This window comes from Onychomys torridus, chromosome 10, assembly GCF_903995425.1.
Source record: "Onychomys torridus chromosome 10, mOncTor1.1, whole genome shotgun sequence".
Taxonomy (NCBI): Eukaryota; Metazoa; Chordata; class Mammalia; order Rodentia; family Cricetidae; genus Onychomys; species Onychomys torridus.
Genome location: NC_050452.1, coordinates 45,154,832 through 45,169,457, shown reverse-complemented (window position 1 = coordinate 45,169,457; position 14,626 = coordinate 45,154,832). Strand labels below are relative to the sequence as shown.

General features: G+C 46.2%; 1 protein-coding gene across 1 annotated transcript in view; it reads left to right on the top strand.

Moving 5' to 3' along the window:
• The window catches only part of Fam114a1 (family with sequence similarity 114 member A1), a 66,800-nt gene that overhangs the window by 40,002 nt on the left and 12,172 nt on the right, over window positions 1-14,626 (top strand). The window contains exons 7-8 of the mRNA XM_036200994.1: window positions 2,490-2,642; window positions 8,450-8,573. Coding sequence (XP_036056887.1) covers window positions 2,490-2,642; window positions 8,450-8,573 — 277 coding nt within the window. The remainder of the gene's footprint in view (window positions 1-2,489; window positions 2,643-8,449; window positions 8,574-14,626) is intronic.

Here is a 14,626-nt window from a genome sequence, read left to right as displayed (position 1 = left end):
GTACCCTGCTCCCCAGCAATGTCCTGAGGTCAGGGAGGCAGCTGAGTTTTATTACGAGTGTCAAACCTTCCCGGCAATGGTTTCACTGGGTTATTTTGAAAACTTTAAAAGCCGGAGCCATACTAATTTAGTCTTCAAGATTGACAAGAGAGAGAATTCCCTCCACGGCCTAGTGGGTTCTTGGCTAACAACCTCAAGAACCCAGAAGGAAAATGAGTCTGAGTCTGCCTGTTTTATTGGCACATAGTCAACATTAGGTTCTGTTCTTGGATGCTCTTCCCCTGTGACCTTGTGGCATTGGCCCATGTATTTATGGGGCTCTCTGCCGATTTTAAAGGACTCCTTAAACTTAATGTCCTTGTAAACTTAATGAGAAATCAAATAAAAGACGCTTAGCATCAAAGCAAGCAAGTGCAGAATGTTGTTAATAATGGATAGACTCCGGTCCATTCTGTCTTTGTGTTTAAACCACAAACTAACGGGGTAGGGGGTGGAGGGTGGGGTTGTAGCATGCGCAAGGTCTGGGTTCCATATAGGTGAAAGGAGTGGAGAGGAAGTGAGGTGAAGGAAGAAAGATGAAAAGGAGGAAGGGAGAGAGAGACAGAAGTTATTAATGGGAACAGAAAGCCAGCCCAAGCATCTATACGCCAATTTCTATTCCATGTCCACTGATGAATACTTCATGAGTTTGCATTTATTAACTCTTCTCATTGAAGACGTCTCATGCTTCATCCATGGAAATTTTTTTAAAATGTCACAGAGGAAATTCAAACCAGCCTCTTTCCGTTTTGAAATCTGCCTGGGCGCAGAATTCTCTATAAGGTTGCAAAGAAACTTGGTACAAATGGCTAACTGTGGTGCTGTTAGCATACCGAAGTGTCTGCTGACCTGCTGACCTCCGCACTCACTCAGTACCTGTGGCTCCTCCCAGCTGTTCTCACCCTCCCACCCCACCCCTGTACCCTGCACTTTCTCAGACTGTGGGCTTCCCTGCCTCCAACTTCTCATTCCTGTACAACCCAGCTCTTTTTTTTGCTCTTTCCTTCCGCTTTCTTGGCCCTCTCTCTCTTACCTCTTGCCTCATGATCCTCTTGACCCTCTCTCCTCTCCTCTCTCTCTCTCTCTCTCTCTCTCTCTCTCTCTCTCTCTCTCCCCCTTCCTCTCCCCCCCCTTCTGTCATGGCTGGGTTCAATCTACAGGCCGCATTTAGTCCATTACTCTCTCTCCCTGCTCTGGACTCTTCCACATGCCTCTGGCTGATCTCTCTCTCATAGCTACAATAAAAACCTTATCCTCAACCATCCCTTGGGGCGGTCATGTCCTCACTTTATACATCCAGTGCACTGGAAACTGTCAGTATTGAAAATCTGGACACTTTGGGAAAGAATCGACTGCATGTGGGAAAGACGTCAGTGGGCAGCCAAGGATGCCTTGCGTGTGTGCATCCTGTCCTCTAACTCCTAGACACAGAAGCCTTGCCTTGGCTCAGCCCCCAAATAAAACAGAATGTGTGAACATTAATAAACAGTATCAATCTAGTATCCACTTAACATCCTTTTAAAATGTATTTTTAAATAAAATATAATTACATCATCTTCCCCCTTCCTTTTCCTCCCTCCAGCCCTTCCCATGAACCCCTTTGCTCTTTCACAAATTCGTGGCCTCTGTTTCCTTAACTATTGTTTGTGTGTATTTCCTTAATTACTATAACATATATGTGTGTGTGTGTGTATATATATATATACATATATACATATATCTATACATATATATATATTTCTAAATGTGTAAACACAACCTGCTTAGTCTGTATAAAGTTACGTGTGTGCATATATTTTCAGGCCGACCATTTGGCATTGGATAATCAATCGGGCCTCTTCCCTGGGCAAGACTGTTTCTCCCACTCTCAGCACGCCTTAGTTACCTACAGTTTCTTGCAGAGGGTTGAGGCCCTGTGAGCCTCCCTCCTTTCAGATTAGCATGCCTGTTGGTGGTGTTGTCTTTGTTCAGGTCTTGTTTAGGTAGCCGTGATGATTAGACTTCCTGGGGACCCGCGAAACTCCTCTCTGAGGACTAGCTTTTATGGTGTCAGGAGGCACCGTGCAAGCTTCTAAGGAGCAAGAGCAACCCACAGTCCTACCCAGCTATGATGCCTCTGAACTAAAACAATGGCCAGCATGGGGAAAGTGTGCAATAATAGCACATATATGTAGGCAGTAACCAACAGCTTTCTAATGGGACCCAGTGCCCTCTCAACCACAGGGAAATTATACCCAGTATTGGAAACCAACCCAACCACCCAGAGCTAGTGAGGTCATGGAGGCGAACCTACTTACAAAGAGGTATTTACAAAGAGTCCTTTTGAGAAATCCCAAGTGATAGAGGTGATTTCTTTCAGATAATGTCTGTCTGCTCCGTCACCTCTATGTCTTGCACAGGAGGGCAACATGGCAAGATCTGCCTAGTGCATGAACATTGTGTCTCTGCAGATGTTGAGGGAGGCCAAGGAGAAGGAGAAGCAGAGGCTGGCACAGCAGCTCACGGTGGAGAGGACGGCACACTATGGGCTGCTTTTTGATGAATATCAAGGTTTGTCACACCTGGAAGCCCTGGAGATTCTGTCCAATGAGAGTGAGAGCAAGGTACGGTCACATGGGTCATTGGAATGGCATTGTTCGGTGATATATTTCCTGAGCACTTGGTGGGTAGGGGGGGTCAACCGGGAAGAGGCACAAAGATCTGTCTGTTTTCTCACCTCCCGACTTATGCTAAGGTCCCACTTGCTTTACAGCCTGCTTACAGTTTCCTCTGTGCCCTATACTAACCTACTCATCCCTGAAGGCTCAGCAAATCAAGAATCCTCACTACCCCTCCTCATGGCAGAAAAGGCTGCTCTAAAACTTGCCTGCCAGGCTTTCCCTCCTTTCGGGGACCTCACTCCCAGATCAGAGATCCCTCATTAACCCCGTGCCTTTAGTCTACCCAGTGAAGACAGAATGGCTCGTGGGCATTGCGTGTGTACTGCTTTGTGAGTTAGTGTTGCTCATTTAGATACCTTTATCAGATGATCTGGGCCATAAAAGGCAAAACCATCCTTTTGAGAACTGTTTCCCATTTTGAAACCTGAATTACCAAACAGATAGCCTTATACATACACACGTGACCCCAGGAAGACAAAACAATTTGCTATATATTGGAGCAAGGCTAGGCTATGTGAGACACTGTCTTAAAAAAGACGCCAACAGGGTTGGGAATTTAGCTTAGTGGTAGAGTGCTTGCCTAGCAAGCACAAGGCCCTGGGTTCGATCCTCAGCTTAAAAAAAAAAAAAAAAGACGCCAACAGGCCTAGTGGGATGGCTCAACAGGCCAAGGCATGCGCAGCCAAGCCTGACTACCTGAGTTCAAGCTCCAGGACCTACAAGGTTAGAATGGGAACTGATTGCCCCCTGCAAGATGTCCTCTGACCTCCGTGTGCACAGACAAATAGGATTAAAAAAAAATTAAACTATTAAAAAAAAAAACAAGCAAGCAAAACACTATTTTTTGTTGTTGTTGTTGTTGGTTTTGTTTGTTTGTTTGTTTTTCGAGACAGGGTTTCTCTGTGCAGCTTTGCGCCTTTCCTGGAACTCGCTTTGTAGACCAGGCTGGCCTCGAACTTACAGAGATCCACCTGCCTCTGCCTCCCAAGTGCTGGGATTAAAGGTGTGCGCCACCACCGCCCGGCACAAAACACTATTGAAGGATGATTTTTCTTTTAAAAAATGAAGCAAAAAGACAAAAATCATGACTCTCATACCGATACAAAATGAGCACCTAATAAAGATCTTATTTAGCTCATTAATTAAGTGAGGAAAATAGGCAGGTGTTATCACCAACTGTTGAATCATAGTCGCAGACACAAACTTGCCACCCAGTGGGGCAGACTGCCCTCCACTTGCAGAATTCGTCTCCGAGTCTAACAGAGAAATGGCTTTGCTTTGCCATCAGCCATCCACAATTTGCGCAGTGGTAAAATTGCTCCCCTACATTCAGAATCTCATAATCCGGTAAAAAAAAAAAAAAAAAAAAGGCAATTTCCCACCAAAGCACAAAATTTTCCCCGTGAAAGCTGAGTCTGGAATCAGCCTTTATGTGATTATACATCAATATGAGGCTGTGGGATTTTGGACCTCTCTGATTGCAGTCTGCTTGAAAGGACAACGATGATAAAGCCCGCCTTGTGGGGTTTCTAAAGGGATTCAATGAGACAGCCTATGGAAGAACTCAGGGCAGTGTGCCTGGTACACCGTGCTCAGTAAAGGCTGGCTGCTGTTTTGTGCGTCCATGTGTATAAGTACACATTACTGTTGGTGGCTTTGTATTTTATATGCACTCTTATGTTGTAGATATCTGTTGTTATTATGGTTTACAGTATTACAGGAGGAGACCAGCCCCTGCCTGATACTATAGAGAGGTTGCATTCTGGTTGATTCCATCATAGGCCTCAGCGGCAATGTGTTCCTAGATATAATCCCTGGAGTGAAACACTCATCTCCAGTGTGTACACATGTCAGATCACCACATTGTGTTCCGTAGATACAAAGCGGGGCCTGGTGGTTTTGGCCTGAATCCCAGTTACTGAGGAGACTGAGACACAGTGATTTCAAGTTCAAGACTTGTCTGGGTTATAGAGTGAGTTCAAGGCCAGCCTTGGCAACCTAAGGAGACTCTGTCTCAGATTAAAAAGTGAATAAAAAATTTTTTTTTAATGACTGAAGATAAAGCTCAGGAATAGATCATGCGCAAGACCCTGGGTTCAGTCCCTAGCACTGAAAATAAATGATTTAAATTCAATGTATATTTAAAAATAAGGGCCAGCAAGACAGCATTTCAGGGGAAGGCTCTTGCCACCAAGGCTGATGACCTGGGTTTGATCCCTGGAACTCACATGGTGGAGGGAGACAATCTCTGCCCTACACACACACACACACACACACACACACACACACACACAAATGTGAAACATAAAGTGAATAAGAAAAGGGCTAAAGGCCTTTGTAATTTGGGGTGAGGTAACATGCTACCTAGCATATAGGAGGTCCTGAGTTCAAGTCTCAACCACCTCAAAAACAGACAATAGAAAAAAAAAAACTCACAGGATGGTTTGCTAAAATTTAACTCTCAATAAACACATCCTGTGAAATAGTCAGGACACCCTTAAACTAAGGAAACATTCGTTGTGTGTCTGAAACACAAATGTATCTAAGTTGCCCATGTCTGTCTGGCGACCTTACACGTAACCCATCCTTAAAAGTTAAAGAATCTCTGAAACAAACCACTGAAGCAATCAATCTTCTTTCTCCCTTGACAAACCTCCCTCCCAACCTGGAAGGCTGAGGTCCCCCATGGAATTCTCAGTCTCCCCAAATTTCTGTTCCATCCTCCACTCTGTCCCTTCAGTCTCCAGCTGTCTTTTACCTCAAACTACTGTGCATACATAAGTGAGACAAGTTATTCCGGCTTCACCCACAGCCCCTTGCAAGCTGCCACCTCTCGTCAACTGCTGGGTTCACACCACCCTGCCCTCCGCCCTCTGCACAGCTTGGGACAGAGGCCCACCCAGTAACCTGGAGAGTGGAAGGGGACTCCCCTGTGTCCAAGTCTAATAGGAGTGTTGCATGTCACCATCCTCTAGTGTTTTATGGTCTTCTGAGTCCCACCATCCAAGGAAGTAGAGAGGACACTCCCACTGGAAAGCTGTGGACAAGAAAGGATGCTCATTATGTCCACTCTTATTTCATTGGCCGAGAGTCGGGCACCACAAGAGAAAGGAAGGATTGGTTCTGGAAAGACAGCTCAGTGGGTAAAAGTGCCTGCTACACAGTCTTGAGGACTGGAGTTCCTGCCATCACATAACAGCATAACAACCCATGCACCCATCGCGGCATGCACACCCGCACCCGCACCATGCCGTCATCATGCACACACACAACAATAAATAGAGTCCGATTGATTCTAAGAAAGACCTGGCAGTGCAGTACATGATAAATGGGAAGACCCAATCATTTCATTTCCGATACACGCAGTTGCATTTTTTTTTCTTTTCATGGACGAGGGGTGTAAGATGCCCTGTGTGACCTGAACAATAACTCTACCTAGTGCCAAGCAGTGCCAAGCAGTCAGTTGGCATTCCTCGAGTGTTGAAGAATGCATGATCATTTATCATTTATTCTTGAATCCCACTACACACCACTGTGGCAGAATGGAGTAAACTCAGAGGGAGAAACTGAAGCCTACAAGTGAAATGGAGGCTCTGAGAAGGCCAAGATGAGAAGGACTGGCCCGGAGCCATAGAGCAGGGCACATTTACCTGCCGACCTGCGTGGCTAATGGGTTTTGTGATGATTTCCTGCCAGGCTTCCTGCCAGAGCCTTGGGCAGGTGCACAGCACCCCGTGATGTGCATAAACACTTGGGGAAAACGGAGTCTGTCGGCCTGGATGCCGGGCCTGACTCCTAGGCCAGTGTGCTGATGTACAACCACATGAGCATTGAAAGCTCTCCTGGGGAGGACCGAGCTCCTCTGCTGGTGCTCCCACCAGAGCAAGAATCTGACTTGCAGAATGCAAAACCAAAAACCTACAACTGTACAGTCACACCTCGTTTTTAATATGCTATTCCATGCCCTGTGACCGACTTGGAAATTCAAATTAATCTTCAGGGGATGGTTGGCCATCTGGACTTGTTTTGACGTGTACACAGAGAGCCTCGGAAGGTGAGCAGGGGTGGTGTCAGCCCCAGCAGAGCCTCCTCTCCCGTCCTGCACAGCTCCTCACCTCCCCGCAAGGCAGAGTGACAATCCCCTTGTCTGTGACCCTACTGTGCCCCTCTCCACACCCATTATGGCTAACACTGGTTGACATGGGCTTCCTTCCTCTACACCAGGGGTTCGCAACCTTCCCCATGCTGCGACCCTTTAACACAGCTCCTCGTGTTGTGGTGACCCCCCAGCCATAAAACTATTTCACCGCTGCTTTGTAACTGTAATTTTGTGACTGTTACGAATCATCATGTAGATATCTGATCCGCGGTCCCCAAAGGGGCCGAGACCCACAGGTCGGAGAAAGTGCTCTAGACACTTAGCCCTCGGAACAGGAAAACGTATCTTGGGTATTCTTGTAAACTCAGTGCAAGTCATGTCTAATCAGTACATATGTGGATATATGTGTGTGTGTGTATGTGTGTGTGTGTGTGTGTGTGTGTGTGTGTGTGTGTGTGTGTATGTGTATGTTAGATATTTCATTATTGAGGAACCACAGTGTCTTAAGTCAGTTTTTTACTGCAGTGATCAAAGTGACTTTGTAAGGTAGATATAAACAGCCCCCGTTTCATAGACAAAACCAAGGCATCGGAATATACATTACACAAGGTTGACAATTACCAAGTGAGGAACTGATACTTGAGCCGTGTGGCGGCCAAAGTGTGTCTTAACCAATCTGATAAAGAGATCCCCCCCACACCATTGGCCTGTGCCAGTCTCTTCATTGTGTTGGTATTATGTTCCCCAAAATATTGTGCACCCTAATAAACTTACCTGGGGTCAGAGACAGAACAGCCACAATATTAAACATGAGGATAGGCAGTGGTAGCACACGCCTTTAATCCTAGCATTTCAGAGACAGAAATCCATCTGTTCAAGCATACAGCCAAGCATGGTGACTCAGGCCTTTAATCCCAGAAAGCAAGCCTTTAATCTCAGGGAGTGACGGCAGAAAGATAGACAAGATGTGAAGACCAGAAACTAGAAGCAATTGGCTGGTTAGGCTTTTAGGCTTTGGAACAGCAAGCAGTTCAGCTGAGATTCATTCTGGATGAGGACTCAGAGGCATCCAGTCTGAGAAAACAGGATCAGCTGAGGAATTGGTAAGGTGAGGTAGCTGTGGCTTGTTCTGCTTCTCTGATCTTCCAGCATTCACCCCAATACCTGGCCTCAGGTTTGATTTTATTAATAAGACCCTATAAGATTCTGCTACACTTCATAGTTGTTCTTTATCGAACAAGGGATCACAAGGAAGTGCGGGGCCTGCTTTAGGAACAAGATAATCAGTCCTGTGTGGTGGCTCGTGCCTATGGCAGTAATTAAGAAGCTGAGGCAAGAAGAGCTGGAGTTCAAGACCAGCCTGGACCATAAAGTCAGTTCACGGCCAGTCTGGATGATATTCTGTGATGTAACAGGAGTAGCAATAACAAAAGACTGGGAAGACCGAGGCCTGGGAAGCTGATGCTGTGGATGGGTGTAGCGCTAGCCCTCTCTTACCTCCCACACTGCTGCTCACTCACTTAGGCCTTGGGAAAGCTGGAGACAGGCAGATGTACCTCTGTGAGTTCAAGGCCAGCCTGGTCTGTGTTCATGAGAAAAAAAACGATGACAGGTACACTGACCTGTTTGTTCGTTTGTTTGTTTGTTCCAGGTTCAGTCATTTTTAGCTTCACTGGATGGAGAGAAGCTAGAACTCTTGAAAAATGACCTAATTTCTATCAAAGACATCTTTGTAGCCAAAGAATCAGAGGGTGAAGCAAGTCCAGAAGAACTAGGTAAGGAGAAGTAAACAGCAAGATAAACTGGTGGCCTGGCCTTTAGACACAGCAGCTGAGAACAGCCCTTAGAATGGGGTAGGATTGACTTAATTCAGGTGCTCCCCTAGATGCCCTGTGCAGCTGTCCTGGGGACCTGGGCTGGTCCCAGTGACGTATAGCCCTCTCTTTGCTGAGCAGGAACTCCGTCCTTCCTCTGGCATCCAGCATGGTCCCTGGCACATCACCGGCACATAATAAATGCAAAAGGTCAAGGGAATAGAGCACAGTTTGCTGGGCCTAACAACTACAATGTATGTTGCCTTCTAATCCCATGTGTGGATGCTGTTCAGTGTGGTTGGTGATCATGGTGCATAGGTCTTGCAATAGATTTCTTTGCATAACTGTATTATTCCTTTTAATTCCTGTGTGTGTAAAGAGTTGTGTATTTGCACATGCCCCACACTGCATCTGAACAATACAGTTCTTGCTGTGGGAGGCTGGTAGCCTAGCAACATAGCACATGCCTAGGCGTATGAGGCCCCGAGTTCAGTTCCCACAGTTCTGACCATGGCTGTGCCATTTTCTCCAAGTGCCCAAGGATGAGGTGTTTTGAGTTGAAGATCATGGAGTGAGTGAGGTAGACACATCTCAACAGTCTGCCTTGGTTACTTTTCTATCACTGTGAGGAGACATCATGACTAAGGCGATTTATAGAAGAAGGCATTGAATTACAGTTTCAGAGGGTCAGTCCATGACCATTATGGTGGCGAACATGAAGGCAAGCAGACAGGCATGGTGCTGGAGCAGTAGCTGGGAATATACATCATGATAGAGAGAGAGAGAGAGAGACAGAGACAGAGAGACAGAGACAGAGACAGAGGAGAGAGACTGGGCCTAGCAAAGACTTTTGAAACCTCAAAGCCATGTCCCAGTGACACACCTTCTCCAACAAGGCCACACCTTCTAATCCTTCCTAAACAGTCCACCAACAGGAGACAGCATTCAAACATATGAACCTATGTGGCCATTCTCATTCAAAGTGACCTGAACCCACAGGCGTCTAGAGCATACTTAAGAGAAGCAAGGCTTCTTTTAAGAAGGTAAAAGATGTTCTTGAAGTTGGCGATTCCCAGTGATGATACTGGTCATCCACTTGGGAGTGGAATAGATTTAAGATTTGCTATGTGCAGGGCACCTTCCTACAGGTGGTGGTTCCAGGCCCCACACCACATTCCTGAAGTTTGTACCAATGGGCAGAGCAACTGGCAAGGCCAGCTGCTTCTAGGACCAATAGGGAAGCCCACTGGAAACCTTTTCACCAACTGCTTGAACAAGTGACATGGCCCTGCTGAAGTATCTAAGGTCCAGATTAAATACCATACATAAAAATATACATTTCGGGGGTTGGGGATTTAACTCAGTGGTAGAGCACTTGCCTAGCAAGCACAAGACCCTGGGTTCACGGTCCTCAGCTCTGGAAAAAATACACACACACACACACACACACACACACACACAGAGAGAGAGAGAGAGAGAGAGAGAGAGAGAGAGAGAGAAAGAGAGAGAAAGAGAGACTACAGATCTTGACATATAGAACTGCTCAAATACGTCAGCTGGAACTGTCGTTATTTAGTGTGTCAACACAATAGCAGGAAGGTTGGAAAGTCAGAGCAAGCTGGAGCTTTTAGTCATTAGTGTACTTGTCATCCCCCCACCATGCACAGTTGTGATCATAAGCATTCACACTGTCACAGTCAAGTCACAGGAACATTTTGTCCCCAGGTACATTATACACCTTTAATCAAAGCTCAAACCTAAGGACTCATTCGCTTGAGCCTTGAGGCTCAGGGACAATTTTTCTGTGCATTCAGAAACGTGTTTCATCACTGTTTCCTCCTTAACCTCACATCCTGACCTTCCGTGTCTTCACCTTAATGAGATTTATACTCATCGCATCAAAATAAAAAAACAAAAAACCAATCATACTGAATTGTAGAAAGAGGCCAATACCAAAGAGGCGGCTGGGAATAATCTTTTTGAGCATTTTTATGCTCCTCCGAAAGTCACCAAAGATGGCAACCTTGTCATTTTTCTCATGAAGAAACTAAAATACAAGCTGTCAAAGGAGATGCAATTCACATTGGGGACCCAGGATGGACCTACAGATGCCCCCTTCCAGCACTAACCATCACCCCAGTCAGGCTATTCTTCAAACTCATGATCCTTGAGTTAGAAATTGGTCCTGATGGGTGTGTCATTCAGAAAGGATTTTTTTTTAATGGAGCCCAGGGCTGGGGAGAGGGCTCAGGGCTCAGCCAATAAGGTGCTTGCCTTTCCAGTGTAAGGACTGCGTTTGAATTCCCAGAAGCCATATACTAAGCAAAAGCCAGAATCAGTGACATACTCCTGTAATCTCAGCTCTGTCTGGAGAGGCGGGAAGCAGAGGCAAGCTTGTGGGCCAGCTAGTCTGGCCTCTGTCTCTTTGGTGAAGTTCCTGGCCAATGAGAAACCTGGTCTCAAACAATATGTGAAAGGTCCCTGAGGACTGAACCAGTGTTGTCCTCTGGACTCCCCACACATGCTATGCATGCACATACCCACACCCCCAGATACACTCACACCCACATGGGGACACACACACACACACACACACACACACACACACACACACACACAAGTGCTGAGTATCGTATTTTAAGAAAATTAGGGGCTAGGAAGGGGAAGATGGTAAATTTGTCTCTCTGTTCATGACAAAAGCCTATTATCTCCCATAATAGATCCATTTTCCCCAAAGGGCATCACCAGGTTATCAAAACACTATTAATTTTCATTAACTAAATTTAATAAATAAATGTCATTCAGGCACTTAATGAGGCACTGGGAGAGAATAACAGAGGTGTTGTTGTAGAATCAACCCTGTCACATGGCATGTGACAGCTCCAGGAAGATGGAGGGGTTACCCCAAAAAATGACAGAAAGGAATCTTATCTGTGGAATGTTTAAAAAAAAAAAATCCAAGAGCAAAATTCTGGCAGAAATCTAAGCATTTTCACCAGGTTCTGCTGCTCTGTTCTTTTTCTTACAAATGCACTTATATTCCTAAAAGCCTCTAACAACTAAATAATTTATTTGGTAGTCTCAGGAAGCATAATAATAAACTGTCATCTTCTAGATAAATTTAATATCGGGCTCCTGCACACTGAATAAGACTGGTTTGCGGATTTGTCTTTCTGGCATGATGTGGTCTCATCACACGACCACGGCTCTCTAATTTGCTTTACCATGGCTGTGAGGAGATGTTAAAAGTCCATCTTCTGTTTTTATTGCCTCGGGGAAGTTCTCTTGGCCATGTATGCAGACCGAGAATAGCAGTAATATTCAGTAATAGTCCTTGTTGTAACGTTTATTATCATCCGCTTTTACCTGTGTCTAGTGATCCCCCCCCCCCCCCCCCCCCCCCCGCTCTGATCTGGAATACATGCTAGAAGTCACTGGTCTGTATTTAGTAGAATTGATGCACATCTCCAAGCTGGACCCTCCTGAAGTACTTGTGTTCTGATCTACTGTCAACTTCCACCAAATGGGCTTAATCTTGTGTGTGCACGTCAGTGTGGTGCGTGACAGTTCGTTCACGCAGTTTCCCATTTTTACAGAACAACTCAGCACTGGTGTGTTTGGTTCTTATAGTAACTGAAAAGGGAAGGTGAAGTTGGGGCCATAGCTCAGAGATAGAATGCTTGATGGTGTGAGGAAGTCCCTGGATTTGATCCGTAGCAACCCTCCAAAATTACAAAAAAAAAAAAAAAAAAAAAATTTAAAAAAGGACCAAGGGTGAGTTTTATTATCCCTAGTTGATGGGGTGGGGGTTGTTGGAGGGGCAAAGGGTGGTAAGCTGAAGAAGTCTGGTGGCTGGTTTTGGGCCCTGAGGCTAAGGACGGGGCTGGGGTGGAACCAGCTGTGGGTCTCAGCCAAGGGCCCCTGCTCTGCAGCACAGCCTCGAATTGAGGGAAACCAGGCAGTTCCGGGATGAGGCCTTGCCCACCTGCTTTTGGTGGACTCTCCCTTCCTCTCTCTCCTCCCTCTCTCTCCTCACTTCTCTTTGTGCACGGCTGTGGGAAGCTTTCTCCACGCTCCTCCTCTGAGAACGACGACATTACAGCTGCGGAGGAGCACTTGGCTTCCCGGTCACAGCGTTTCCCCTTGGTACTTCATCACGAGCCAAGGCAGTTGTCTCTGGCTCCAGTACTCACACCTCACTCGCTGGCCGCTGGCTGCTGGGCCTCCACTCCCTGCCACTGCCAGGCTGCTAGGACACTCCTCCCTGACCTCTGAGCCTGTCCTCAGGTGGTGGCTGCACCCCCAACTCCGTCTTTGCCGTTTTAATCACTATATGAACCGAACACAACATCAGTGAACTGTTGGCAAAAAAAATGGGAAATTTGTGTAAATACATTATTCTGAACCACACTGACACGAACACGCAAAGATGAAATGTGTTTGGTGGGAATTGACGTGACATCAGAACACAAATGCTTCCAGGGTCTCCAGCTTTGAACCGTCCATTAGTTCTTCATAGCTCCCTTCCTGTCCGGATCTGTCCAGGTTTCCATAGCAAGTAGCACAGTGCACCTTACTAACAACAGGAACTTGCCTCTCATAGTTTAGGGGGATCTCTAAGATCCACGTGCTGGCAGATCTGGTGTGTCTCCAATGGGAGTGGTGGCCAGCTCTCTGGGGACTCTTTAACAGGACCCTAATCTATTCATGAGAATGCCATGCTCATGACCTAAAGCCCCAGCTGCTAATACTACCACCCCTGGTGATTAGGCGTCAACCTATGAGTTAGGGAAACACAAGCATTCAGACTCTAGCTCTTGCCGAGGACCTGGGTTCAGTTCCCAGCACCAACTGGGCTCATAGCCATCCATCCAACCTCCTCTTCTGGCCTCCACTGACCTCAGTGGGCACCAGGCGTGCACATGGTACACACACAGACATGCAAACAAGCACTCATACACATAAACATAAAATAACTCTTTAAAGATGTTGTAATAAAATTTCTAGGTTCTGGCTACCCCTGTCTTTCTGCCATGGTTTGTATTTCTCCATAAAACTCACCACTTGACATAACTGTCCTGTTTATCCATTGTTTGTTGGTCTGTCTCCCTTGTGAGACTACAGATCATAACAAACAGTTCAAATAGAAACATTTTGAACAGACCTACAGGCCCCCCTGGCTATCTTTATGAGCTACCCATTAACCATTTTTCTATAAAACTGAAACCAGCAAATCCAGGCAAGTGTTAGGTATAATATTTTTCATGTGGCTTAGCCTTCCCCTAAGGTACGCCTGGGCTCTGACATAAGCCTGAGTACCTTCTCCACAGAGGGGTTTGCGCACATGCAATCAGGCCAGACTACTGATGCTTTAATTCTCCCCCAGAGGAGCTAATAAGCCCGTTATGGAATCAGTACTTCAGCACTGACCGGAAGCTTTGAGATGGCATTGTCTTGAAGTTACAAATGAGAGACTACAGCTTTCAAGGAGCTCTGTTGCCTACCAGAAATATTTATTTTCATTTTAAGAAATATAATTATACTATATAACAAATATTCATGATTACTGTATTATTTCCTTAGCACTTACTGTGTCCTAGACACTGTGTTAGGAAACTCTTCTCTGTCCTTAGATAGCTTCCAGTCTGAGAAAATGGATCATTAGAAAGTATTATAGGGCTACACAGGTATCCTGGGGAACCTTGGGAAGTTTCTCCAGAGAGCTGGTGTTACATCAGAGCACACACCCCACTGAGAATTCTACTCACTCAGCCCTGTAACACTTCCTTCCTCAGCAGGGCTCCCTGGGCGTCATCAGAGTTATAGTATGAAGCCCAGCAACACTCTGAGTACCAGGCATCAGAGGCCTGACACACGTCATACATCTGTCCACTCAGTCTTTCAACAACTAGCTATGGGCCACTAGTGCCGTGGTCCCAAGACACGCTAGGTCTCTCTCTGTCCTCTGTAGCCTCTGAGCCAGCCTAGGGGTGCCCTGGTGCCAGAGGCCTGCA